At 47.2% G+C, this 27,852-nt stretch overlaps 1 protein-coding gene and 1 long non-coding RNA gene across 4 annotated transcripts in view; one reads left to right on the forward strand and one right to left on the reverse strand.

The window, feature by feature from the left end:
* Lpgat1 (lysophosphatidylglycerol acyltransferase 1) overlaps positions 1-783 on the reverse strand; it is a 50,323-nt gene extending 49,540 nt beyond the window's left edge. The window contains exon 1 of one of the 2 annotated variants that reach the window (XM_040738922.1): positions 685-783. Coding sequence is in view for 1 of the 2 variants with exons in the window: in XM_005082864.4 (XP_005082921.1) it covers positions 257-346 (90 nt within the window). In the remaining variant the exon portion in view is untranslated. Of the gene's footprint in view, positions 1-256; positions 399-684 lie in introns of those variants that run through there. The other variant, XM_005082864.4, reaches the window with a different exon arrangement.
* On the forward strand, positions 1-26,559 carry LOC121137082. 2 transcript variants are annotated; one of them, XR_005874304.1, is made up of 3 exons: positions 1-79; positions 7,482-7,544; positions 26,099-26,559. It is a non-coding gene; the product is annotated as an uncharacterized LOC121137082 (long non-coding RNA). The 2 variants fall into 2 exon arrangements; XR_005874303.1 differs by lacking the exon at positions 1-79 and having other exon boundaries at positions 7,009-7,544.
* Positions 26,560-27,852: the final 1,293 nt, after the last annotated feature.

The following is a 27,852-nucleotide window of genomic DNA, read 5'->3' on the forward strand; positions in this document are numbered from 1 at the left end:
TGAAGCCCCGGGGGCGAGGGATGCGGAGGGCGCCCGCCCGCGCGACGCCCAGCTGAGGCTCCGGCAGCGGTTTCGCCAGGTGAGGATGGGGAGGGGGCTGAGCGGCCTCGGGGTCGCCGCAGCTGAGTCTCCTCAGCCCGGGGGGCTCCCCTCAGCCCGTTCCCCGCAGCCCTCACCCCTCAGGCGGCGCCGAGTCTCCTCAGCCCGGGCTCCCCTCATCCCGGTTCCCTCAGCCGAATCTCCTCGGCGAGCTCACCTCAATGGGCGCGGGCGGCGAGCGGCGACAGGGCCGAGGGCCGGTGGTGGCGGCGGCGGCAGGAGTCCCCGGCCCGGGGGTCGCGGTCATGGACGCGGCAGCGGCGGCCCAGGCGGCCCGAGGCGCGGCGCGAGCGGGCGCGCGGGCGCCCTAGTCCCCTCGCGGCTGCCTGCGGACAGAGGCGCGGCGGGGACTCAGAGGCCGGACCTGTCACCGGGGCGGGTCCCGGGGAGGCGGGCGATGCCCCGCGCCCCCGCCTCCTCCCCGGGGCCTACCGCGCCCTCGGCCCTCGGGACGCCGCCGCCTCCTCCTCCTTCGCAGGCCACGCGACCAACGGCACCTTCCCCGCCACCACCACCACCACCCCCCCAGCGCCTCCCGGGCCCGACTCGGCCCGACCCCGGCCCGGCCGCCGCGCCCCGGGTTACCTGGGGCAGGCCGGGGCCGGGCCGGGGCCGCGGGAGCCGGAAGACTGCATGGCCAGCGGAAGGAGGCGGCGGCGGCGCGGCCCTCCCCGCTCCGGGTCCCGGGCGGCGTGGAGACTCGGTCCCCAGGGCCCGGCGGCTGCGTGCGCCCCGGCCGGCGGGGAGGGGCGGCGGGAGGAAGCGGCGGCGCCCCCGAGCGCCCTCTAACGAAGGCGCGGCGCCGCCCGCTCCGCCGACCCCCGAGTCCGCCGCCGTTCAGGGCGCCCGGGCCGCCCGGCCTAGGCCCGGACCTCGCTGTGCGAGCCCCGAGCCGGGCGGAAGGCTGCACCGAAAGGTCTGGAAAGAAGGCCGGCCCTCCGAGCGCACCGGCCCGCCTGGACCCCGCTCAGCCAAAGGGTCCCCCGGAGCTGCATTGTTGAGGCTCCGCCGCCGCCCGCCCCGGGCTGGCACGCTTTCTCCCTTTCATTCCTAAAGAAACGCGCTTGCGCTCAGGGCTTTGCTTCAGAACCTCCCCGAGGTATTACGGTCTGGCGTTTTAAATCAATTCTTTTAAATGCCAGAAGTCTGGTTTCTGGAAAGCACCTGGAACCTGAATGACAAGGTTTTCAATCCCGCTACACGCGGACACACACACACACACACACACACACACACACACACACACACGCACAGTGGGGACACCGCCCACTGAGAACCCAGTGGGCTGCACAGAGAAACTGAACTGGGTTAATCTAGGAAGAAAAAAAACAACCAATTAGCCCTGTACCGAGTACAATGGCCGTAGGAACTCCTAGCCAGGCCTGGTCACTACTAGGACCTTAGCTGAGTTGGATTCAGAGGCTGGATGCCATAAGGAGAGCAGCCCGATGGTGTGCCTCAAGTTCTGTTTTAGGACAAATTCCTAAAACAAACCACCAAAAAAACCAAGAGTCCTTACAGACCCCGTGTCTCTTGTTGGGTGTGGTAGCTCATGTCTGTAATCTCCACCCTTGAGGGGCTAGCCTGGGATACGGAATGAGTTCCCACACAAGTTCCCGAACACTCTAGGCTGCAGAGCGAGACCCCGTCTATAATAAGTAAAACCTTGTGAATAGGGCAGCAGTTTGTTCCTTCTGAAGACCAGGCCTTGCTTTCTGAGTCCTGGCTGATGTGGAATTCACAGCATAGCTCAGGCACACAGCAACCTTCCCGCCTCTCCAGTCCCGGGATTATAGGTTTGAACCACAGTGCCCGGCGAGGATGGCAATTTCCACCTCTCTAAGGAGTATCATTTATTTTACCTACTTTGAAAGTGTGTAACCCGGTGTGGTACACGTCTGTAATCCCAGCCCTAGAGGCTATGGCAGGAGAAGCTGGAGTCCCGGGCCAGCCAGGGCTACATAATCAGACTTGTCCTAAAAAAAAGAAATCAAACCAAAAAAATGTTCTTGCTTCATCAGCCCTCCTCCCTTCTCCTTCCCTCTTTGACCCAGAAACGAAAGTAAGAAAATCTGCCTTCTGTCAGACGGAACTTTTTTATTTCCATTCTGCACAGAACCCGTGTGGGATATTTATTCTTTCCATGAATGTTTAGCCTTTCTAGCTGCTATTATCATTGATCTATTTCACAAACACGCTACTTGACAGGGCATGCTAGGGATGCAGCTCACTTGCAGTTTCAAGGCTCAGAGTATGGATCAAAGCACAGCAGCCGGGTGGTGGTGGCCACGCCTTTAATCCCAGCACTAGGGCAGGCAGTTCTCAGTGAGTTCGATGCCAGCCTGGTCTACAGAGCGAGTTCTAGGACAGCCAGGACTGTTACACAGAGAGACCCCATCATGATACTCTTAAGGAAGATGGTGAGGAGCCCATTTACAGAATCGAATGTAAATTCCTTCAGGGGTTCTATTGGTTACACCCCATTCAGCTTTCCCACAAGCTGCGGTACCCACAGACGCTGACGACTAGCGGTGAGGTTTATGTGTGCTTCCCAGATGGCAGAACGTCTATCTGAACACTGGATACACCAGCTCTCGGGATAGTTAGCACTCGATGGCCAAGCACTGGGACTCAGGCTCCGGTTCTCCAAAGCATCATCTGGGGCATTTCACCACAACAAGAACCCAGATGCAGAGAACACAGCATCACTAGATCCTGGGGACCAGCATTTTTCAAAGCATTATAGGAATGTTAGGCATGGCGGAGCACAGCTTTAGTCCTAGTACTCAGAGGCAGAGGCAGTGGCTGCTGGATCTCTGTGAGTCAGAGGCCAGCCTGGACTCTGCAATGAGTTCTAAGACAGCCATGGAGAGAGAGAGAGACCCTTCCTCAAAAGCCAAGCAATCACCCAGACAAACAAAAATTCTAAGAGACTCTGAAGCTGATAGTTTATAGACCTCAGGAAACCTGAATCTTATGAGTACCCTGGGATGATCACAACCTTTTCTAGACCCTGTTAACTGCAGGCCCCTATGGGACCACATCTGTTCACTGTACAAAATGCCAGACTGCTGCCCAAATAACAGACACTAGTTCTCATCAGCCTCTGGAGAGGAAAGCTGAAGATGACGGTGTGTGGACAGGTGTGGCTCCTCCTGGTCGGCCCCCTTGCCTGCAGACAGTCACCCTTTACCCAGTGCTCACGCAGTCATGACTCTCGGCTGCTTCCTCTCTCCAGCTCGGCCCAGAGCTCTTCCGTTACTGCTGGTTCACACTACTGAGAGACAGGGTTTCTATAGAACCCAGCAGGCCAGCCTTCAACTCATTATTCGGCCCAGACTATGCTCTACTGGAGTATCCGATTTCCAAATGCTGAGATTAGAGGCATGTGCCACCACACCCAGCCAAACTTCTTATAAGATAACCAGTCTGATTGGATTGGGGCCCATACAGATGGCTGCATTTCAAGACAGTTATCTCTTTAAAGGCCCTGTGCCTGTTTGCACTCTGAAGAAGCGGGGTTGAGCTTCACTGTGTGCATTTTTGGGGTGCAGTTGAACCATATCAGCCCATTCTTTACCCTGCAAACATTGTCATTTTTACTAGCTCCCCCTGCAAAGGACCCAGAAGCCCCAATCTCCTTACTCATCTCAGACATTTCTGCTAACTAATTTCAACCCCAGGACGACTTTTTTGTTTGTTGTTTAGTGGGGAATTTCTGGATTTGAACCTAGGGCCTTGTACCTGCTAAGCAGGCTCTTTACAACTCTAGCTATACCCCAGCCTGCCCTTAAACTTTTCTTGAAATGCAACAAACCATGCAGCACCCCATACTGCAGGTACAAGTATGCCAGCGATGCATGGCAGAGTCTTATTTAGCTTTCTGACTGCAAAATCTTACTCAAGTTAATTAAACCCCATAAAGCATGAGAAATAGTGTTTGGCCGGATCCCAGGAAACCATTTCAAATGGTGTTTATACCTATTTCTTGTATTTCAAAGTTCATTTTAGTTATACATGTTGGATTCATTTTTCCCCACCCTGCATATAATACCTTCCTCTTGCCAGAAAACTCTTTTGCCTTGACACCTTTTAACACCATGGGTAACTTCCTGAGGGTTTCCTGTGGTTTGTTTGCAGTGGTCTACCACATGCAAGTGAGCATACATTCCCAGAATGACCCTCACAGGAAGATCAGCTTCTTCAGTGACAAGCAGCTTCCAGTCCCGTTTTTCAATTCCAGAATTGCAGAGCCTTCGTGTACAGCCCCAGCAGTGAAAAGAGGACACACACCGCACCTTACAGTGACAGGGGTCAGTTTCCATCTGAACCACATAGCATGGCGGGAAAATGCAATAACTTCCATTTCTTGGAGTCTCCACACATTATGAAAACAATCTAACCTAATACCTGGGAAGGATAAATTCCACCCACATGATCCACATACGCACAACAAATTAGGTTATAACTAGAGAGGGGCCCCTTGGGCAGAAGATTCCCCCTGGGTCCTCTCTGTTTTCCTAGTGGCAATTATAAAAACATTTTACCTACCTGTGCTGGTTTCTGCAGTGAGACTCCAATGAACTATTTCCTCCCTGGGGGAACCCACCAGCAGTTTTTGCGTCTGTGCAGTGACTTGGCACAGGCCTGGATCCCTAGGAAATGGCGGCAGCAGCCTATAAGTCGGCCGCCCCAGAGGATCTGGCATTATGATTGCTGTCAGCTTCAACCTCAGATGGGACAGAAAGATATCCATAGTGTTTCACATAAAACCTCTGGACGAGGAGGGTCACACCCTCAAGTCTAGGCTGCAAACATTTCATCAGGATTGTCCCTAAACAATGTTATGACAAGCATGGCTGTCTTCTCTGGGCTCCTTTCCTATCCATCTAAGAACATGGTCCCACCGACAGACAGCATCCTAAACTAGGATCTTCTGCCCAGCCTCACGTCTCTGTCCTGCCTCCTGCGGTAAAGCAACGCATAGCTTCTGTCTGTGAACGTGTTCCCCGTATCTGCAGTGTTAACGTTTTCTAAGAGATCTCCTACAACCCCAAAGCTGCAGACTATTTCTCCAGGTGGCTTCTTAGGGGCTACAGTGGGTAAGGTATTCCAGAAAAAAAAATTCACCAAGATCTTTGTCTTCCAGAACCCACAAAAGTGCATAGTATAGCTGTGAATAAAGCAAATGCAAATTTAAAAGTGTGTTTTCCTGAGGCAGGAAACGAAAGAGCACTGTGTTGGCCCTGGCACTGACTGAGCACTCTGCAGTCCCTCCAAGTCACCTTCCCGGTGCTGTGCTGTCCGTTTATTGTTGTGCAAACGGTGGGGGTGAGGCTGAGGGCCGCAGTGCGTGCACGCGCGTGTGTGGAGTTCAGAGGACCTCTCTGTGGAGTTGTTCTTTGCTTCCCCTTGAAGAGGGCTCCGGGGATTACACTCAGGCTTGCCCAATAAGCCATTTCACTGACCCTCATTCTTTCAGCATTTATTTCCTTGGATACTTATTTTTGTTGGGGTAACTTCCCACTGTGTAGCCCAGGCTGGCCTGGAATTCACAAACTTCAAACCTGGAATGCTTGGTATTACAGGTGTACATCACCACACCACACCCCGCATTTAGCATTCCAATCTCATAACAACTTTGTAAGGTTCATTGTTACCCACATTTTACAAATGGGGAGATTAAGCAATTTGCCCTAGGTCACTTAGGAAGGGGAGGAGTCTGAATTGAATTCTCAGTTCCCTGCCTCCAATCCATGGCAATGCTCCCGACAACATTTAGCTCCTCTGGGAACTGCTGGCACTCTCTCTCTCTCTCTCTCTCTCTCTCTCTCTCTCTCTCTCTCTCTCTCTCTCTCTGTCTCTCTGTCTCTCTCTCTCTCTCTCTCTTACACACACACACACACAATTCATAACAGTAGCAAAATTAGAGTTATGAAGTAGCAATGAAAATCATTTTATGGTTGAGGTCACCACAGCTTGAGGAGCTGTATTAAAGGGTCGAAGCATTAGGAAGGTTGAGAACCACTGTTGTATGGGAATAAGAAATAGATTTTTTTAAAAATTCATTGTTTATTTAGTTTACTTTAAGTATTTGTTTCCACTTCCTAGCATTAGCAGTTGGGCATATTAAACAGTGACTTCCAGTATGTGGCCAGGAGCAGTCATGATGCTCATATATCTTTAGAAGTTTATCTCAACCCCTGACAATCTAGTGTTACCATTCTAGTGAGCACCATGAAGTCACTGGAGGTCACTGCCAGTTTCTACTTTAATTCTTACTCCACAACCAGCCCCTTCGTCTGACAGGTACATTCCTGAAGCTCTGCTTATAAAAAACCTCACTTGGGATGCCACCCTCTTTCTTCCTGACTGTATTTTGAACACCAGAGAAAGCCTGTCTCCTCGTCAGGACCCACGTCCTTCCTAACCAGCTACTGCATTCACACAGAGCGCCAAGTTTCCCTCGCCTCACTGATTCTTCCCACATTCCTTCTGGTGTTTCCTGTAACCTACAGCTACAGCAAACCTGTCACCTATAATCCGACACATGTTTGAGACGCTCCAAGTGCATGGTGTCTGAGTTAGGGTGTGTCCTGCTGTGATAGACTCCGTGGCTGTGGTGGCTGAACAGGCGTGGCCCCCATAGACTCATGTGTGCGAACGCTTGGCCCATAGGGAGGGGCACTGCTAGGAGGTGTGGCCTCGTTGGAGGAAGTGCATCACTGTGGAGGCGGGACTTGAGGTCTCATATGCTCAAGCTATGCCCAGTGTGTCAGTCTCCTGCTGCTGACTGCAGATCAAGATGTGGAACTCTCAGCTCCTTCTCCAGCACCACGTCTGCCTGCACACCGCCATGCTGGGAGATGTGATGATAATGGACTAAACCTCTGAAACCTTAAGCCAGCCCCAACTAAATGTTTTCCTTTATAAGAGTTGCTGGTGGTCATGGTCCTGGTGTCTCTTCACAGCAACAGGCACCCTAAGACAACGGCCAAAAGCCACTTGGGGAAGAAAGGGATTTCATGAAGGGAAGCCGTTGCAGAAGCCCGAGGCAGGAGTCTAGAGGCAGAAACTGACACAGAGACCATGGAGGAATGGTCTCACTCACTCAACTTGCTATCCTCCCATCAACCATTAATAAAGAAAATGCCCCATAGACTTGCCTACAGGCAATCTGGATGGAGGTAATTTCTCAACTGAGGATCCTTTCCCAGATAACTCTACTTACTCAAGGCGACCAAAAGCCACCCAGGACACATAGCTTCACAGCGCTCTACTCAGGCTGCAAACAGATTCCAGCTTCCCCGTCTTTGTTTTGTTTTGGATTTTTTTCGAGACAGGATTTTGCTATATAAGGTCTTTCTGCCTTTGCTTCCCAGTGCTGGGGATTACACGGGTTCATCACTACATCTGGCCCAGCTCCCCCATGCTGCACTCTTCAGGTAATTCACTTTTTAAAATGTCTTTCATCTACTATTATGTATTTATTTATCTGTGTGTACCTGTGTATGTGTAGGTCAGAGAACAGCTAGAGGAGTCGGTTCTCCTTCTCCACGCGGGTCTGAGGGATGGCGCTCCATCACTGGACTTGATGGCAAGTGGCCTTGCCCTTGGAGTCAGCGTACCAAACACTGGGTTTCATTAAGATATATCATTTATTTTTTTGTATTTTGGTTTTTGAGACATGATTTCTCTGTGTAGCTTTGGAGCCTGTCCTGGAACTCATTCTGTAGACCAGGCTGGTCTCAAACTCTCAGAATCCCCCTGCCTCTGCCTCCTGAGTGCTGGGATTAAAGTTGTGTGCCACCACCGCCCGGTGTGGGGTTATAGAACGTTTGTGCTGTCACCCTTCTCCTCGGTGGCCTCTCCTCCTCTCCAGCTCCTTTGCTAGTGTGCTTTCTCCTCCACAGTCTCCCGTCTTGGCCCATGGTCATATTATTTCTTGCCCTCTTTCCCCGTCTGGCTTCTCTGTCTAACGGCTGTTCAGAGCCTTGATCCATCCAGTCATTGTCTTCTGTCCTACACTCCATCTTCCTGCTTAAAGCCAAATCTTGCTTGGTCCCTCTAGCCTCTGGGAAAGCTGGTTTTTGTCAAGTTCCCGGGCTCTCTTGAGTTTGTTCAGAGTCACCTAAATTCCAACTTGGTAATGTCCCTGAACTCTGGCCACAGAAGTTTCCAAAGCAGACTTCTTTCTATAAATAGTTCCTTGACTGGATTTGAACTAATTTATGCCCTCCTTATTTCCCTTACTTCGACCTGCGTTCCTCCAAAAGACTCAGAGTGTCATCTAAGGCTTCCTCTCACAGCAGCAAGTCCAGCACAAATGACCCCCTAGCTTCTGAAGCTCTTTATTTACAGGTATCCCCCATGTCTCCAAGTTTATTACAAAGATGAAAAAACATACCAGACCACCCTTATTCTGGTATTCAAGTGTAAGAATTTAGTGATATTTAATGATAGAAATAAATTCTAAACTAAAGGAATGCACACGGTAATTCTAATTTGGTGGGAGTACAGGGTCTCCCTATGTAACCTAGGCTGGCCTGGAACTCTTTTTTTATTTTGACTCTTTGAGACAGGGTCTCATTCTGTTGACCAGGCTGGCCTTGAACTCACAGAGTTCCACTATCTCTGCCCCCTGAGTGCTGAGATTAAAGGATTGCACCACGAAGCCAGCTGGTCTGGACTCTTGATTCTCCTGCCTCTGCCTGTCCACTGTTAAGATGACAAGCCTCCGTCAGCATACCTGGGTTATATAATAATTCCACTTACGAATGGGGGATTCAGATGTGGAGACATTGGGGGCTAGATCATCACAGAATGTATCAGAATATATAATAATTCCACTTACGAATGGGGGATTCAGATGTGGAGACATTGGGGGCTAGATCATCACAGAATGTATCAGAACTGGACAGAGTGATCTTAAAGTGAATGACACACCCTACTTTACTCTGACCTTTACAGGGTTAGTCTCAAATCCAGGAAACGGTCACCTCCTATGGCCTGTCACAGTTAAGCTTACTCTTGCTGTGATGAAACATCGTGGCCAAAAGCAACTTGGGGAGGACAGTTCCAAATCAAAAGCTCACAGTTCATCATCAAAAGCGTGAAGCAGGAACTCGTTCAGGGCAGGAAGCTGGAGACAGGAGCTGATGCAGAGGCCGTGGTGGTGGTGAGGGAGCTGCTTCCTGTATTGTCCCTCATGGCTTACTCAACTCCTGCTTTCCTTCCTCCTTCCTTCCTTCCTTCCTTCCTTCCTTCCTTCCTTCCTTCCTTCCTTCCCCCTCCCTCCCTCCCCCTCCCCCTCCCCCTCCCCCCTCATTCTGGCTACAGTTCCCCATCCTCCTCTCCTCCCAGTCCCTCTTCCCCATCCCCACTCTGTTCCCATCTCCACATCCACCCCTCCTCCATTTCTGTTCAGGAAAGAACAGGTCTCTCATCAGTACCAACCAAACATGGCATAACAAGTTGCAATAAGTCTAAGCACCTCCCCATGTACTAAGGCTGGACAAGGAGACCCAGTATAAGGAGAGGGGTTCAAAAACCAGTAAAAGAGTCAGAGACAGCTCCTGCTTCCACTGCCAGAAGTCCCACAAGAGGACCAAGCTACACAGCTGTCACATGTATGCAGAGTGCCTAGAGGTCAGTCTGATGCAGGCTCCCTGGCTGTAGGTTCAGTCTCTGGGAGTCCCTGTCAGCCCTGGTTAGTTGATTCTGTGGGTATTCTTGTGGTGTCCTTGACCCCTTAGTCAGTCTGCTTTCTAACAGAACCCAGGATGGCACTATCCATAATGGGCTGGGCCCTCCCCCACCAATAGATAATTAGAAAATGCCTTACAGCTGGATCTTACAGAGGCATTTTCTTAGTTTCTCCTCTCAGACAACCCCAGCTCCTGTCAAGTTGACATAGGTGTTTGTGCAGCTCCTGAACAGGCTACAGAAGTCCAGCCTTTCTCTGTGCCCCCTCCCCCTCCCACACTGCTGTCTGAGGATCTGATACACCACGGCTAGCAAGCAACTTGAGGCTCCTCTGGAGCTGTTGTCCCTATCTGGGTTGCACTTCCCTGCAATCCAAGCCCTGTGGAGTGCAATGTGACTTCTGAGGTTCTCCTCTACAGACAGATGCGTCCTTCTGGTCCCGCCTCAGCTCTGCCTAAGGAGTGTTTATCGTGGTAGGGGCTGAGCCTGTGGAGAGGCCGTCATCATAACTCTCACTTCACATTGAGTTTCTCCAGAGCTTTGCAAGCAGCAAATCTCATTTGCACACATACAATTTTGCTGGGTGCTAATAGTTGGTAAGTGTTTGCTGGTGAAAAGAAGAAAGGGAAGGAGAGATGACGGCAGAGGTGGTTTGCTCTTGAGATGCCTTGTGGAAATAGTTTAGGAAACAGATTTCCAAATACTTTATTTCTCTTCAAAACATCAACTAAAGTAGAGATCTAAATTATTTAAATCAGCCACTGGCAGCCCAAAAACCTTGAGAAGCCACCTGTTGGAATTGAGGTACCCTAGGTTAGCTCCTATTTTAAGTGCTAAGAATTAAGTTCTGGGTAAAAGAAAGGTCTTAAAGTATGGAATTCAAGTGTGGACTTTAAAAAAATTATTTGTTTAGAAAATATGTCACTATGTAGACCAGGCTGTCCTCAGACTCATAGAGATTCACTTGCCTGTTTCCTAGGTGCTAGAATGAACCACCATACCAGGCACTTAGTTTTTAAGTTTAAGTGTGTGTGTGTGTGTGTGTGTGTGTGTGTGTGTGTCTGCCTGTCTGTCTATCCATCATCCTTCTGTCTGTCTCATTTTCACATACCCTCAGAGACTAGAGGATTCCCTGGAGCTGGAATTACACGTGGTTGTGAGCCACCCATCGTGGGTGCTGAGACCAAATGAGCAGTAGGCATTCTTACCCACTGAGCCTCACTGTAGCCCCAAGTGAGTTATTTCTAAAGCTCAGAGCCACTCTAGTGAGACCAAGTGAAAGGTGTACAGCTAACCTAGAGGAAGCCTCTTTCATGGAGCTTGTAACAAGCACTAGATAAATACTGTTAGATGAGTGTATTTTTGTATGAGAGGGAGTGTAGAGGTCCCACAGTGTGGACTAACTTGTGTTGACAGAATCTCCAGAACAAATAGATTGACAAGCAGTAGAAGAGGCTTTACACATTAACCAGTAAGTGCTTAGTAGGTGTTTGCTATGTATCTAGATGTCTCTGCTCCCATTCCAATGGGGGACAGAAAGCTAACACAGAGAGCTAATGAAATGCCCCTCTGCCTCTGGCTCTCTGAAGTTTGTAGCTGGGTTAAAGGTGTGCTCTCCACCAGGTCTGGCCTACAGCTGGGTTTTAAGGAAGAAGCTAACTGGAATAGTTCAAAGAGCCTCCGTGGAAGAGAAGGGGTGATCTTGATTTGTCTGTGGCAAAGTTTAATGTGACCAGGGCTAGATAACTGGAAGGTTATGTAGGATGTAGCTGAGTTGTAGATAGTTCTGAAAGTCAGGTTTCTGCACAAGCAGAAAAGTTCACCGTGCAGTAACAGAGGCTTGATGAGGGTTAGCAGATGCTGACTGTTTCACCAACATCCCTTCTTCCTCTTTTTTTCTTGAAATAAGAAGACAAAACAAAAACCATGGGTTATGAAACCCTGTCTCATAAATAAATAAATAAATAATCAATCAATCAATCAATCCTGGGGCTCCTAGCTTACAAAAGCACAGACTTGAGGCTAGAGAGATGACTCAGGGGTTAAGAGTATTGGTTGCTCTCCTAGAGGACCTGGGTTCAATTCCCAGTACCCACACGGCGGCTCACAGCTGTCTGTCCAGTTCCAGGAGATCCGACAGCTTCACACAGACACACATGCAAGCAAAACACCAAGGAAAGGAATCGTCAGCAAAAAATTTAAAACAAAACAAAACGCAGACTACATTTCCAGCCTCTCCAGTGGTGAGGTGGAACAATGTGATAGTGTCCCTGCCCGGGACCTGCAAGCAGAGCCCTGTGACTTCTCTCAGGTAGCTCTGGAGCATGGAGACATGCCTTTGCTGGTGCCTGTCCCTCCTGTTAATGAAGCAGAAGCTGTAAGGTCAGTGTGAAGGCAAAGGGACAAGCTATTCATGACCTCACAGGCTCAAGTCAGGAGGAGGCCTGCAGAGGACCCTCCAGTCCTGGACCTGCTCAGAGTGGTGTAGTTATAGTGATGAAGGGCAGGGCGGGGTGGGGAGTGAGAAAGCTACTAAAATTTTCCTTTTGGGCCTTTGGTTGGCCATTGGTAAGTGTAGTTAGGGAAATACGGTAACTGATAGGTAATGCCAGGTGACTGATAAGCATCTCTCCTGGCCAGCTATTACAGGGGATCAATAGGGCAGGAGGGCAAGAACTAGAAAAACAAGTTGCTTTAGTTCTGGGAACTAAGTTACTTTAGTTTAGGGAATTGTCATTGTTTGGCCAACACAGGGGAGCTTTACAAGATGGCTTGGCCATGGCTGACAGGTTGAGCATTATTGGGGTCCAGGTAGGCATCTTGGACTTCAAGGTGGAAGTTACAAACTAAGGAAGAAAATTATACATGTCTTGTCCCTAACGACCAGGTACCTAACTCAGGCCCTTACAGTGAGAGAGACCATGAATGGCCTGCAATTTACTTAAGCCATTAATGCTGCATTTTGGGCTTTTCTGCCATGCACAGGCAAACATAATTCAAACTAATAAAACATGTCATTAGATATTGCTATAGTTTATGGTACATGTTCCCCCAAGGCCCCTAACATGTAGCGTTATGGGGAAAGAGATGCAGCCCACGCAGGAGGCCCTTGAATCACAGGTGGTGCGCTTTCCTCGTCTTCTCTTAAGCGTCCTATCCCGATCATGTAACGAGTAGCTTTTCCCAGCTTCAGCTCGTCATGATCTCACCACAGTAACAAGACCGTGGGCCAAAAGCTTCAGAACTGCAGAGCAAAGCCAACCTTTTCTTTCTGTAAGCTGATTTACCTGGGTTCAGGTTCTAAAGCTAAAAAGCACCCTGGGTGCTCTCCTACAAGCCCTATGGTCCTCGTGCATTATTAATCTCACTAAATCCTTGTCTGCTCTCAGGGAACAAGTGAGGAGTGAGCGCTCTTGTTTATGGTTTATACACGGTATTCACACAGTGAATGGCATTTGAAGTAGAACCAACAGAGGTGCTAATTTAGCCCCTTGTACTCCAGGCACATTCTAGGACTTGTATCCACAGTGATTAACAAGAGCGTGCTTGACTCTTACACTGAGTTGACAGGAGATGGGCGTGTTGCTAAGTGGTGTCACACAAAAAAGTCATGTAGAGTCCATGGCCTGGTGTACTGGCTAGTATTATGTCCACCTGACACAAGTCAGAGTCATTTGAGAAGAGGGACCCTCAAATGTCCCCACTCTATTGGCCTGAGGTGCATTTTCTTGACTGATGACTGTTGTGGGAGGGCCCCGATGACTGTGGACGATGTCATCCCTGAACTGTTAGTCCTGAATGCTTGCTATGAGAACGCAGGCTGGACAAGCCCTGAGGAGCATGTGAGTGAGCAGCTCCCCTCATTGCCCTGAGGAGCATGTGAGTGAGCAGCTCCCCTCATTGCCCTGAGGAGCATGTGAGTGAGCAGCTCCCCTCATTGCCCTGAGGAGCATGTGAGTAAGCAGCTCCCCTCATTTCGGGTTCCTGCCTTGAACTCCTGCCCTGACTTCCCTGGATAGCAGACGGTCAGCTAGATGAAATAAACCCTTTCCTCCCCAAGTTGCTTTTGGCCATGGCATTTTATCACAGCAACAGAAATCCTAACCAAACACTTGGCTTAGAAGTTAAACTACTGATGAGTAGCAATGTAATGGCAAATTGAATAAATGCCCTTAAGAGAAAGGGCATCATGTTCTGAGAAGCTCTATCAGGAATCTAACCTCCTGGGGTGGAATGAAGCCAGCTCACGGAGGATGAGTTAAGTAAGTGAAGGGAGACAGAATGTACACTTCTTCCACTAGGATAGACCAGAGTTGTGAGAGCAAGAACAGCCTGGAGGGGTGGGCAAGAGGCACACCCTGGGGGCCTGAAAGACCAGTAGGAGGGCTGTATCCAAGCATGACAGGGAGCTTGAGCCAGACTGGGGTAGTCGACATCTTGTTGTGGAACTAGTGCGAGCCTCAAGCGAAGGATCCGTGGGTTCTGCCTTCAGAGTGCGGAGATTCTGTCTGTTGCCACCTCTGCAGGTCTGTCCCATCACGCTGTCCCTGCTCTCTGTTCCTAGCACCCCCTCCCCCACGACTGGTGAGGACTGACAGCATGAAGGCAGGGGTGCAGTTAGTGAGACATAGACCGTCTAGATTTTCTAGGAGCATCCGGCTGAGAGAATGGGAGGACACAGCAGCTCCTGCTGGGATGGGGACAGAGGAGCTGAGAAGATGGACAGAAATTTGGGACGTAAAGGTGGGCAGGACACGATGAGAGGTGGGAGAAGGCACTCCCAAGGCCACATGGAGAAACTGAAACATGGGAATGAAGTCTGTATCCACCATACGGGGCTACTCGATATTATCATGATCATCAAAACTTGAGGGGTGATTCCAGGCAAATCATAAACTATCTTAGTACCCAGGCTTAAGAGTCAAAGGCCATAAAGGAAATAATTATGGTTGTCTAACGACTGCCTTGGGCAAGGGTCATTTAAACCACCTCAGATCAGTGTGTCCCAGAAGGAAAATGATCTTTATAGCCTGACCCTACACCTAACCGAAGCAGATTCACTGGAAACGAAGCCAAGAACTCTCTAGCCCGGATCCATCCACACTAGGCCCCTCCTCCCACCAGAAAGTGCTTCAGTGGTTTCTGAGTTCCTCACCTAAGGTTTATTGTTTGGAGAGCCGTGCTTCAAACTAATTGCTTGTTTCCGTCATGCTTCAGAACTCATGTGTTGAAGACAGTTAAGGAAACTGTCACCTACTTAGGATTGTCAGTGTTGTTTGTGATCACATTAACATCCTTCGTAAAACAGTCCACTTTCCTAGTTAAGTGAGTTCTAGGACAGCCAGGGCTACACAGAGAAACCCTGTCTTGGAAAAAAAAATCAAAAGGCACATGTAATCCCTTTGTGCCTTGTTTTTCTCTGGTTATATTTAAAGTCTCTAATAACCTTCTGGGAACTTTCAATTTTTTTATGTTTTGTTTTTGACCAATAAATTATAAGCAGACTAGCAATAAAGTACAAGAATGTAGAGAAGAGGAAGGAGGGAGAAAGGGCTAGTCTAGGGGTGTAAATGTGGTAAAAAAAATATGTGACATACTTAAAAGAAGTTGTTTTTATGAATGTCAGCACAGCACAGTGAACACCTACTGAGAAAATCTTAAAGTGTACATGCTTTCTTTGTATAATATTACTATTTTTATTGTAGGAGGGCCTAATTACACCCTTGTAGCATTTAATGTTTCTAACCTGAATTCATTGACTTGTTATAAAATACTACGATGGAATACAGAAAGGCCTGGATTTGACTAGGGTAAGTTCCGGTGACTGGGAATCAAATGCTGGCACAAGAAGGGAGGGTGTGCAGGCCTGTGCGCTCTGCCCGGGTCTTAGGTTCAGTGTCCTCTGACAGGCTTTCACTCTGCAGACCAGGCTTCCCATACGTAATCCTCCTGCCTCAACCTCTCTAGTTGTGGAATTACAAGCATGTGCCACTATTCCCAGCTTCTCCACTTTTTAGAGCAATAAATGCTGCTTCCTTCCCTGGGGATAACTGACTTAGTGAAAACAAACAACAAAATGCCCTAAGTGCTGCCTCTGTATCTAGAAGCAGATTTAGGGGTGTGTGGTACCCACACACGGACGACCCAGAGTCCTCTTGGAGCTGGTTGCAGCCATCACAGCTCTGAGCATGAGGCCCAGCTCTGCTGCCGCCTCTGACCACAGCTTCCACCTCCCCCACCGCCGCGGCTTTGAACCCTCGCTTCCTTTCCTTCTGCCCTTCACTTCCGGGGCCTCCTCTCACCTCTCGTTTTGTCCCCCAAGATGCAGCGCCCACTTCTTGCTACTCATCTTGTACCTCGCCAGCAGAGTTACCGTACCAACATGAAACTCTTGGGTCAAACCGAGGAAGTCTCTCAGCGTCATATACACACGGTACAACACGGCCTCCGGGCTCACCCAGCACGCTGAGTCACTTGGGGATCCTTTCATAGCTCTCTGACCAGCTTTTCACTCCCTGTGTCTCACGTCACATTTAATGTCTTCTCGACACCCTCAACTTACAGCGATTTAGCTTAGAAAGTTTACAGTGTTGCAGAAGTCGCTATGGCTAAAACAAATATTAGGTTTAAAATGGCAGGAATGCTGAAGAAGATGAATAAGCGGTGTAGCTGGGTATGAAGAAAGTCACAGTGACCAGGGAAGAGGAGGGCAAGGCTCTATGCAAAAATAGCAACCCAGGTTGGGTAGGGTCTGGCCAACTCCCATGAAGCCCTGCCCCACCCCCAAGAGCACCTGCAAGGTATAGTTGCCCTTTCCCCTAGTAAGCTTCTCAGCCTTATGAGCAATTACACATTTATACATGTTCTTGTATCTAATTGTCACAGACTGAATTGTGTGTAAGGACATGTTTTTGTTTTGTTTTGTTATTTTGGTTTTTTGAGACAGGGTTTCTCTGTTTAGCCTTGGATGTCCTGAAACTCCCTCTATAGATGAGGCCGGTCTCGAACTCACAGGGAAATACCTGCCTCTGCCTCTCAAGTGCTGGGATTAAAGGTGTGCTCCACCACCAGTCCCTGGGGTAAGGGCATTTTCTAAGAAAACCTGTGCCTATTCCAGGAAGGAAACCACCCTAGATTGCCTGAAGAGAGATGGTAGAGCAAGACTTGTCAGATGATAGAGCGGGCCAAGCCGCCCTCCGGACTTCATCGCCCACTCCACTGGCTGGATGACTTGGCTTTTGTTTACCTGACTGCTCGGAACACACCTGCCCCCCTGTGTACACATGCGCATTCTTCTGTCTGGAGCACAGAAACATGACTTCAGGATGCTCCCCTGAATGCTGAAGGAAGCATCTCATTACCCACGACACGGGGTGTTCCATAGGTGGGAACTGCTTCTGGTTCTGAGTCTGGTTTTTTCCTAGATAAGTGTGTGTAGTACGCTGCTCTGGATGCTGGGCAGTCAGGGTGCCCCTAGTCAGCCACAGATGACTGTGTTGCCAAAGCCACAGTTTTCTGCAGGTGAAGTATAGTGCGTGTGTTTCCGACTCAAAGGATAGTGTTACTATATGGGTTGACAGCATCTGCTCTTTAAACCCCAGTCTTCCTAGCCTCAAGTAGGATCTCATTACATCCATCTTTATGTGCTTCTCCTCACCTAAAGAAGTGATAGTCCCTGTTTCTCAAGACTCTTTAAACAATTTGTGTTTCCATCTAGAACCCGTTAGATGGCTGTGTGTGGTGGCACGTGACTCTAACTCTATCACTGAGGCTGGGGGTGAGACAGGAGGTTACAGAAAGTTGAAGGCTAGTCTGGGCTACACAGTGAGTTCCAGGCTAGCGAGCAACACAGGCAAGACCCTGTCTCAAAGAAAAAGAAGGAGGAGGAGCAGAAAGAAAAAATAGATATACTACCAAATTTCTAGAATAGCTACTGGTCAGCTGAGAGGAAAGGAGGAAACACCCAGTCCTGATATGTATAGATACACATATGGTGTACATTATACATATATATACCTGGATCGTACAGATGTACCAAGATGGTGACATAGTTACATATGATATCTAAAACCCAAATATACATGGAAGTATATACAACACATATCTCAGCCTTATTGAGATGTGATTCACATCGCACATGATTCCCTCATTTAAAGTAAATAAAACATGCTTTTTCAGTACGTTCACGGAGTTGGGCAATTATCACCACAATCAGTCTTAAAAGTATTGTTATCAATCCAACAAGACCTGAGTCCATTAGTGATCATTCACTATCTTTCTTTGAATTCCTTTGCTGGGGGAAAGTTACTATTTTCTGCCTCTAAAGACTGACCTATTGGGCTGGAGAGATGGCTCAGAGGTTAAAAGCACTGACTGCTCTTCCAGGGGTCCTGAGTTCAATTCCCAGCAACCACATGGTGGCTCACAACCATCTACAATTCAATCTGGTATCCTCTTCTGGCATGTAGGTAGTACAGTGTATATGTAATGAATAAATAAATCTTTAAAAAAAAAGACTGACCTATTTTGACATGTGAAATAATTTGAATCATAGAATTTACAGCCTTCTGTGTTTGGCTCCCTTCCCTTTGCATTGGACTGTCACCTGCTTGTAGCGTTAAATATTTCATTGTCTGGCTATACAACATCGTGTGAATCAACTGATAGATGTTTGGATTGTTTCTACCTCGTAGCTGTTATGAAAACATTACTCTGGACATCAGTGAACTAGTTGCTTGTGGACCCATGTCTTCAATACTTTTAAATGCACACCTAGGTGTGAAATTGTGGGTCACAGGCTGACGCTGTGTTTAACCTACTGAGAGCGTTTTCCAAGACAGAGTGTGGCTGAACTCTTTAACACCCCCAGCAAAGTGTGATGACTTAGGTTCTCCTGACTCTTATGTCCTTTCTCTTGTTACAGGCATCTGGGGTGGGGACTTTTAACTGTCAACTTGATGGGATTAAGACAAGCCTAAGGGATTAGTGCAGCACACCTCATCAGGTTGGAGTTTCCAGAGACAGTTATACACAAGGGCACTAAACTAATCAATGAGTTAACCCAAGGGGAGTTTCAGAATGTGGTGGCATTTTGGTGGTTACAGTAGGAGGCGGGGCCTAGTTGTAGGGAGTAGACCACTTAGGGACATATCCTTGGGCTGTGTCTTCCCGGACCCTTCTTGTATTCCCTTTCTGTTCAACCATGCTTCCTTACCATGATGGATGGCGCCTCCAAAACCATGAACGCAAGGACAGTTTTTACTCCTATTTTGTCACAGTGATGCAGAAGTAACTACCACACATTCCTAGTGGATGTGAGACTATAGGCTCCTCCTTTTGACCCGTGTTCCTCTCGCGGTTAATGATGAGTATCCTTTCATGTGCCCATGAGCACTTTGCATATTTTCTTTGGCAAAATGTCCATTCGGAATTTTTTTCTGTCTTTAGCTGCACATTACCAACACTTTGCCATTTTTCACTTTTTGATGGTATATCACAAAAACTTTTTGAGACAGTGTTTCTCTGTGTGTCGCCTTGGCTGTCCTGGAACACACTATGTAGACCAGGCTGGCCTGGAACTCACAGAGTTCCTCCTGCCTCTCTCTCAAGTTTAGGATTAAATATGTGTGCCACCATACTCAGCTAACACACATTCTCTTTCCGTTGCATAGTCTTAGCAAGCTGATCTGCCAACGGATCACAGCTATGAGGGGAGCTCTGAACTCTGTCTTTCCTGTGCCAGTGCTGTGCTGCTTTGATGTCTGTTACTTTGCAGTATGTTTAATAGTAGAGCATATGCATCTTCTGACGCTATTTTATTTTTTAATGATTTGCTTTTATTTTATGCACATTGCTGTGTGCGTCTAGTGAGGGTGTCAGATCCCTTGGAACTGGAGTTGCAGGCAGTTGTGAGCTGCCACGTGGGTGCTGGGCGTTGAACTCAGGACCTCTAGAAGGGCAGCCAGTGCTCCTTTACCTTGAGCCCCTCTCCAGCCCCCAGTGTTATTTTTATCAAGATTGTTTTAGCTATCCTTTATGAATATGAATCTTGAATTCCCATAAGGATTTTATAATCAGATGAAATTATGATGGTAGTATTTTATGTATTCAGAGAAAAGCTTATGCATGTCTTTTGAGATAGATATAGATATAGATATAGATACATATAGATAGATATGAATGAGACAAGGTTTCTCCCAGTAGCCCTGGCTGTCCTGGAACTCACGCTGTATGTAGACCAGGCTGTCCTCAGACTCATAAATCTACCTGCCTCTGCCTCTGCCTCCAAAGTACTGTAATTAAAGGTATGTACCACCCCTGCCCAGTGACTTCTAAACACTTTATCTTTATGCTATTGTTAATATAATTGTTTACCCAGTTATTTACAATTGATTTTTAAAATATTAATCTTTTATGCTCCAACTTTGCCGAACTCACCTATTTCTAATCATTTCTCTCGGCTGCTCTCTATATCAAATGGTGTCAAATGTGCCCTGGGTGTTCTTGAGAAGGACAACAGCTGCCCGGGGTGGGGTGGGGGCGTGTTCAGAGCGTTGCACTGGAGGTGGCCCTTTCAAAACAGTGTGGTTTCTTGCTGAAAGCTGTTGACTACCCTCGTTAGAAACTTGACTCAGCTGAGTCCTGGGGCTAGAGAAAAGCAAATGTTTAGAACGTTCGCTTAATGCACAAGTTTGATCTCTAGCAAAGCGGAAAGCACAGGCAGGAAGCTGGCACAGGGAATGGTCTCTCAAGGAAAAACCATTGCTAATTTTTTACATTGCCTCTCACCTGGGTACAAATGAAAACACATTTTTACTTTTTACTTCAAGCTTACGCTCAGCAATCGGCGTAAACACAGATTATAAGTCTAACAGTTCTACAATTCTAACAATCAGTACTGATGTGCTTTACTCGAAGGCAGCCTCTTAAGCAAAAGATCTTGGCGTTGGGAACTGGAAGAAATCAGCCCAGCTCTGTCCCAGCTCACAACCTTCTATAACTCCCATTGCAAAAGAGGGATTCAATGCCCTTTTTTTTGGTTTCTGCAGGCACCAGGTATAGACACAGTGTACAGGCATACATGCAAGATAAACACTCATGCACATAAAAATGTAAGAATAGACAAATAAAATCGCAGTAGTAGAGACATTATTGAGAGCAGTGCCTACCTAGCTTACTTCCCAGGGTTCCTGTTCAGAGTGCCGTGAGATGCAGCTTTAGGCTGTCTGTGTGGACTGGCTGTCTCTGCAGATGCCTCACAAGAGCAGTGTTTCCTGCAGAACTAGCTGAGTTGTGCCCTAAGGCAGTGCCTTAGCTGCAGTCAAGTAATTTCCTTGTTTTTATCAGGGACAGTTCTTTTCCTCATTTAAAACACTTTGGCTTCCACCTCCGAGAGGTGACCCTCTGGTGCCCAGGGTAGGGCTGTCTTGGGTGAAAGTGCATCCAGACCTCACCCAGCTTGATCCTGCAAGCTGAAGGGGATCAAGAGGTCTGTGATGGGGAAATTGCAGTCGAGGGGCTGGAGGGCGAGCTCTGCGGTCGAGGGCGCTGGCTGCTCTTGCAGAGGCTCTATGCGGCATCCAGATGGAGGCTCACAGCCATCTGTCAGTCCAGTGCCCGGGATCCAGCACCCTATTCTAGCTGCTACAGGCACCAGGCATGTTCATGGTGCACAGACATGCTTTCAAGACACATACTCGTGCACATAAAAATAAACATAAAAACAAGCAAAATCACAGTAGAGCTCAGGAGGGAAAGACAGATGGTGGCCTTCTCTTCATCACAGATCCAAGGCTCTGTAACCAGGGTAAGGATTAGCAGGGGGACCCCACCCCTTATCACAGTGCACATTGGATCAGCTGCTCAATTACCTCCTTCCTTAATGCGTATCTCAAGATGGATTGTATGAGCTAAGCAGCATGGCAGTTTATGATAACCAAAGCCAGTGATGTCAGCACACAGCTTCCTAGAGAGGGTCAGTGTCCTCTAGCCCAAGAGGCCCAAGAGTCAGTCTGTCCTCGAATTCCTGCCCTTGCTGTGGCCTTTATTCACTAGGAGTTGGCTGGTTTTTTAGATCTTCCTGTTCCCATATTTCCTGTAAGGAGTACATGATCACAGAAATTATTGTGAGAACTGAATAAGTAAATATCATTAACTACAAGATGCATTTTAACCAGTCATGGTGGACTTCAAAGCAGTCACTTTACTAAGAAGACGTATAAGCCGCTAAAATAAAGTGTAAGCATAGTTTCAAGTCCATTCCACTGTGTGTGTGTGTGTGTGTGAGAGAGAGAGAGAGAGAGAGAGAGAGAGAGAGAGAGAGAGAGAGAGAGAGAGAGAGAGAGAGTGTTGTGGTTGTTTTTTGAGACAGGGTCTCTCTGTGTAGCCCTGGCTGTCCTGGAATTAGCTCTGTAGACCAGGCTGGCCTTGAACTCACAGAGATCCGCCTGCCTCTGCCTCCCGAGTGCTGGGATTAAAGGCGTGGCCACCTAGCCAGGGATATATTTTTAATGAAAGCTCCTAGACTTTTCCCCAGGTTTTTGCTGTGCTGAGTATTGAACCCAGGTCTTGTGCATGCTAGTCAGGCACTCCACCACTGAATCACCCGCCCACAGGCCCTTCCCAGATAGAATTTCTTATTCAATAGTGAGTGCTTTCATTTTTATATAATATCACATTCTAGAAAAATTACAAAAGAAGTACAAATTAGGGGTATTAATTATTACTTTATCCGTTTCTTTTTCTGTCTCAAAGTATTTTTCTGTATAATTTGAGAATATATTGTACATCATATCTCTATACCTTAAAAACTTTGGTGTTCCCTAAGAATAAGGATAATCTCCCTGAATGACTACTGTTAAGTTATTCAGGAAGTTTAACATTGAAACGGTACTTTTATGTCCGCACAATACGTAATTATCAGCAGATTCAACAATGCCTTTGTAGCACCTCTCCTCCCCAACGGGGTCCAGCCCAGGTGCACGAGCTGTCTTCAGAGAGTGACATCCTTTTGTCTCCTGCATTCTGGAACAGTGCCTCAACCTATCTTTGTCCCTTTCATGACATTAGCATTTTTATAAAAAGAGAATACCATGGGCAGTGGTAGCACACACCTTTAATCCCAGCGCTCAGTAGGCAGAGACAGGCAGATTTCTGAGTTCCTGGCCTACAGAGCGAATTACAGGTCAGCCAGGACTGTTACATAGAGAAACCCTGTCTCAAAAAAGAAAAAATACAAGAATACAAGCCATTCTTTTATAGCCCATCCCTTAGTGCAGGTTTGGCTGATGTCTTGTGACTAGATTTTGGTTGTGTGATTTTGTCTGGAATCCTATGTAAATGCCGTGTCCTTTTCCGAGTGTCATCCCTGGGGCCATGACAGCCACTTGCTTCAGCAAATACTTGACTACTTTGAGAAATATTGGACTAGACACGTTGTGACCTGTGAGGCCTTGGAATTCTCCGGAACTGTGTGGTCTTGTGCTAGTCTGTGAGGTCACCTACCCCCCTGCTGCTTATGTGCTTCAGAAGGTGACCACATTCTAGCTGCCGCTGCTATGACGTCATCCATCTGTGGTGCTGTGACGTCATCCATCTGTGAGCTGCGTCATGTGACATACTGTTCATGGTATTTCAAAGTTAGCAGAGACAAGGTGATTTGCGTCTTGCACCGTTATTGCAGGGATACATAAGCTCCCTTTTGGGTGCTTGAATGGCTCATCGGTTTTTGGCCTATACTTCAGAGTATCCATGAGCTAGAGCTGATGATTCGCTTTATTATTTTCCATAAAAAGGTTCTAAGCGCTGTCCTGGTGCCCTCCTACATGACAGACCGTACGGTTCTCTCATCATTTATTCGTTTGTCCGTTCATAGAGGCCACCACTCACACGGAATTCTAGCTCCCTTTCAGTCCCTGTGCGGTGCATACCCTCACAACAGCCAGAGAACTCTGCTGCCCTATAGATGAGTGGACAGAAGTAAATGTCCCCTTGACACCAAATAACTGATGAAACGAGGGCCTAACTCGGTGCTTGATGAACTAGAAATAGCCCTCTCTGGGTGTCACTGATAAGCTGCGAGAACGCGGGGAGAGTGAGGCTCCTCAGTTTCAGCGCGCTGGCTTGGGCACCTGCACTGACTCACGTGCGTGCTGCTGGAAGGCGAAGGGAGGCTCGGTCTAACGAGAGGGCTGGGAAACCTGAAGACCTTTCAGCCCTTCAGGAGGAAGCCCGAAATCATTTCCTAAGAGTTCTTTGAAATCACTGAAAATAAAGATAAAATCCTTCCATTCCCTCTTCCGTTTCTCACTCTTCTGTCCCTGGGCTACCATTTTCATGCAGTTACACTCTGAATAATGTCACTAAAATACAAATAAACGTGCAAACGGTAGCAAAATACAGCATTAGACAACCTGACGTTGTCATGGAACAGGCGTTTTGAGTTCTAGCTCTTCTGTTTTCGTTGCCTCACACAGGGCTTCTGAGACAAACCTCCTGACCCCTTTCCATCTGAGGTCCAGGGCATAATAATGGCATACACATCAAACAGTTATTATTTATAGTGACTCATAGAGGAATGTATTTTAAACAATTATTTGGTATGCATATAACTTTATCATTTATTGAAGCCAAAAGAAGCTCTACCTACAAAATTAGATGTGCTTATGTATTTGTTAGTTATTTGTCGTGGTACCAGGTGTTAAATTCAGGGCCTCATGTGTGAGAGGCAGGCACTCTGCCATTGAGATCTTTTACTTTTTGAGTCAAGGTCTCACTAAGTTGCCTTGAATTCATTCTGCACTCAAAGGAAATCTCTGTGATCTCCCTGCCTCAGTCTCCCAAGCAGCTGGACTTACAAGCCTACCCCACAGGACAAACTTGTGCTTGTTTTATATTGACCTAATATTTCATCTTACAAGGACACAAAGTATCTTTATTTTTTTCAGAGTTGATTGGTATTTGGTTTTATGTCATCAATTCTGAGGACACTGCTTTTTACATAAATATATAGTACAAAATGGCAGAAATGTATTTAGGGCCATTTCAGAAATTGTTGGAAACTTGGTTCTAAACCTGAGCCAAAATTAATTAAATGAATTTGACTTAGAAACTCTAGATTTCTTTTTAAATAAATCAAACATTCTAACATAATACAATACAAAGATAAACTAACTTTATACATTCTAATGAATAAAAGTAGGAAAATATAAAAGTCTTGGTTTTTCCATAATTAAACCATTGTTTCTCTAAGAGCCAAGAACTTTGCTTTTGGAATCGCATATAGCAGACTCAAGGTGAGCCAATGTGTTATGTGGTCTCAGTGCAGAGGGCACACAATGTGTTACGTGGTCTCAGTGCAGAGGGCACACAATGTGTTACGTGGTCTCAGTGCAGAGGGCACACAATGTACTTTCAGAGCAAGAGCTGCAGTAACCCCCACGAGCCCACAGAGACAAGTACTTCAGAAACACCTCAGGTTAATTGTGCTTTTGATTTTCAAGTAATTTGGGGGTATTGCATGGTCAGGAACCTTCCACTGTTGCAAATTTTTTTGGTCCCCACACTAGTTATATGATCCCATATGTTTAAGAAGCTTTGGTCTAATGTAGAATGTTCAAACACATCTCTAAATACATCTGTTTTCATGAATATTAGTCATGACAAGTAGTATATGACAGTCATAAACTATTTCATATTAGATTCATTATTAGATGGCATAAATTCTGCAATGTTCTTCCTGAATGAAACCATTTGGGCTTATGATGTGTTCTTAGGAAAAGTAGAATTGAATGGAAGGCACCTCCAACTTTTGAGATAAGCATTGTGGAAAAACTTCCTAACAAACAGGTCAAGGGACCTGGAGTTTGCACATCAGGATCTCAAAATGGGCCTGAAGTTAGACCCTATTGCTTTTTAAACATTTTAGACTTTTCTTTTCTTTTCTTTTTTTTTTTTTTTTTTTTTTTTTTTGGTTTTTCGAGACAGGGTTTCTCTGTATTGTTTTGGAGCCTATCCTAGAACTCGATGACCAGGCTGGCCTCGAACTCACAGAGATCCGCCTGCCTCTGCCTCCGGAGTGCTGGGATTAAAGGCATGCACCACCAACACCTGGCTCCAGCCACTTTTTTTTTTATAATTCCCATTGCAATCAGTGGTCAATAGTCATGTTCATAGATACGGAATATAAGATATATTGTACACATGCACCTAGCATGGGTTCTGTGAATGAAACGTTGGTTCCTTGCAAGAGCAGAAAGCGCTCTTAACCCTGAGTCTCCTCTCTGGTCTTTTAAAGGCAATTTTAAGGTCCCAGCAAATATGGGATGAAGCTGACGTTGGGGACTCCGTGTACTAAAGCCCCATACATATATGAATAAGTAAACTCTCACACACTGTACGCCCCACCCTGGAGTGGCACATTTGTTAGCACAGGTGAGCCTACAGCAATTATAAGTAACGCTGCTATTAATATCTATGGGCAGGTTTTTTTGGGGGGGAGGGATAAACTTTGAATTACTTTAGTTAATACCAAGGCACTTATTTGCTGGATTTTTGTGGTAAGGATATGTTTTGTTTCACAAGAAATGGCCATACTATCTTCTAATAGGATATTTTCTTTGTACTCGCTCCAGTAAGGAGTTCCTGTTACTCCACACTCCCATGGGTTTGGTGTTACCAGTGTTTGGGATAATGGCCATTCTGAAACTAGAGTGACAGAGTGTGAATTTCTAGTGTTTAATAAAAGTTTTGTGTGAATATTTTCTATATGTATGTCCTTTAGATAAGGTTGGCAACAGGCCTTCTGCTCTTTTTTTCTCTTTATTACTTATTTGTCTGATAATTATTATTTAATAACAGCTTTTCACAAGATGATACTGTGTATAAATAACTAACCAACTTAAGGTATAATCTTTTATACTTACTATCATTAGCTTCAAAGAAACTCAGAGGGAGGCATTAACTAAAGCCCACTAAAGGTAAATGTCATTTCCATTGTAATACCAGTAAATCCAGAATGTGTGTATTTGGGGGTGGTGTTTCCATGGCAGCTGCAGCGTGGCTGTCACAGTGCTTGCTGTCATTGCTGTCCTGGTGAGGAAGGACCACGTCTTCTTCACATTCACAGCGTCTGCTGCTCTTTTGCTAGTCAGGCTGTCACTTTCTTATTGGAAGATTTTTGATGCTTTCAACAACTATATAGAGAGCACATTAGTCACAAATGCATTCTACAGACATTTTCTGCAAATGTCTTCTCATTTTATAACGTCTATATGAAAGCAGACTTTTTAAATTTTAATTATTTATTTATTTCATAAATTACGGCTTTGATGTTGTGCTTAAAAATACTTTACCAAACCCAAGGTCACCTATATTTTCACCTATACATTTCAGGGTGTGTGGTGGGTGGTGCTAGAGACACACGCCAGGACCTCACATGCGCCAACACACACTAGGACCTCACACGCGCCAGGACCTCACACGCGCCAACACACACTAGGACCTCATACATGCCGGGACCTCACACGCACCAGGACCTCACACACGCCAACACACACTAGGACCTCACACACTAGGACCTCACACGCGCCAGGACCTCACACACGCCAACACACACTAGGACCTCACACATGCTAGGACCTCACACATGCTAGGACCTCACACACGCCAGGACCTCACACACGCCAACACACGCTAGGACCTCACACGCGCCAGGACCTCACACGCGCCAGGACCTCACACGCGCCAACACACGCTAGGACCTCACACGCGCCAGGACCTCACACGCGCCAGGACCTCACACGCGCCAGGACCTCACACGCCAGGACCTCACACGCCAGGACCTCACACGCCAGGACCTCACACGCGCCAGGACCTCACACACGCTAGGCAAGCACTCTTCGACTTAAGCACTGTTCATAAACCTACATCGCCGTTGTAAAAACTATGACCAGCAGACCAGAAACCTGGAAGTTCTTTCCTTTTGTTTTACTTTTGAGTCTGTAGTCCTGACCTTCATAAACCCTTCCTAGAGAGACTCCCAAGTGGCTT

This window comes from Mesocricetus auratus, unplaced genomic scaffold (genome assembly GCF_017639785.1).
Source record: "Mesocricetus auratus isolate SY011 unplaced genomic scaffold, BCM_Maur_2.0 Super-Scaffold_100676, whole genome shotgun sequence".
Taxonomy (NCBI): domain Eukaryota; kingdom Metazoa; phylum Chordata; class Mammalia; order Rodentia; family Cricetidae; genus Mesocricetus; species Mesocricetus auratus.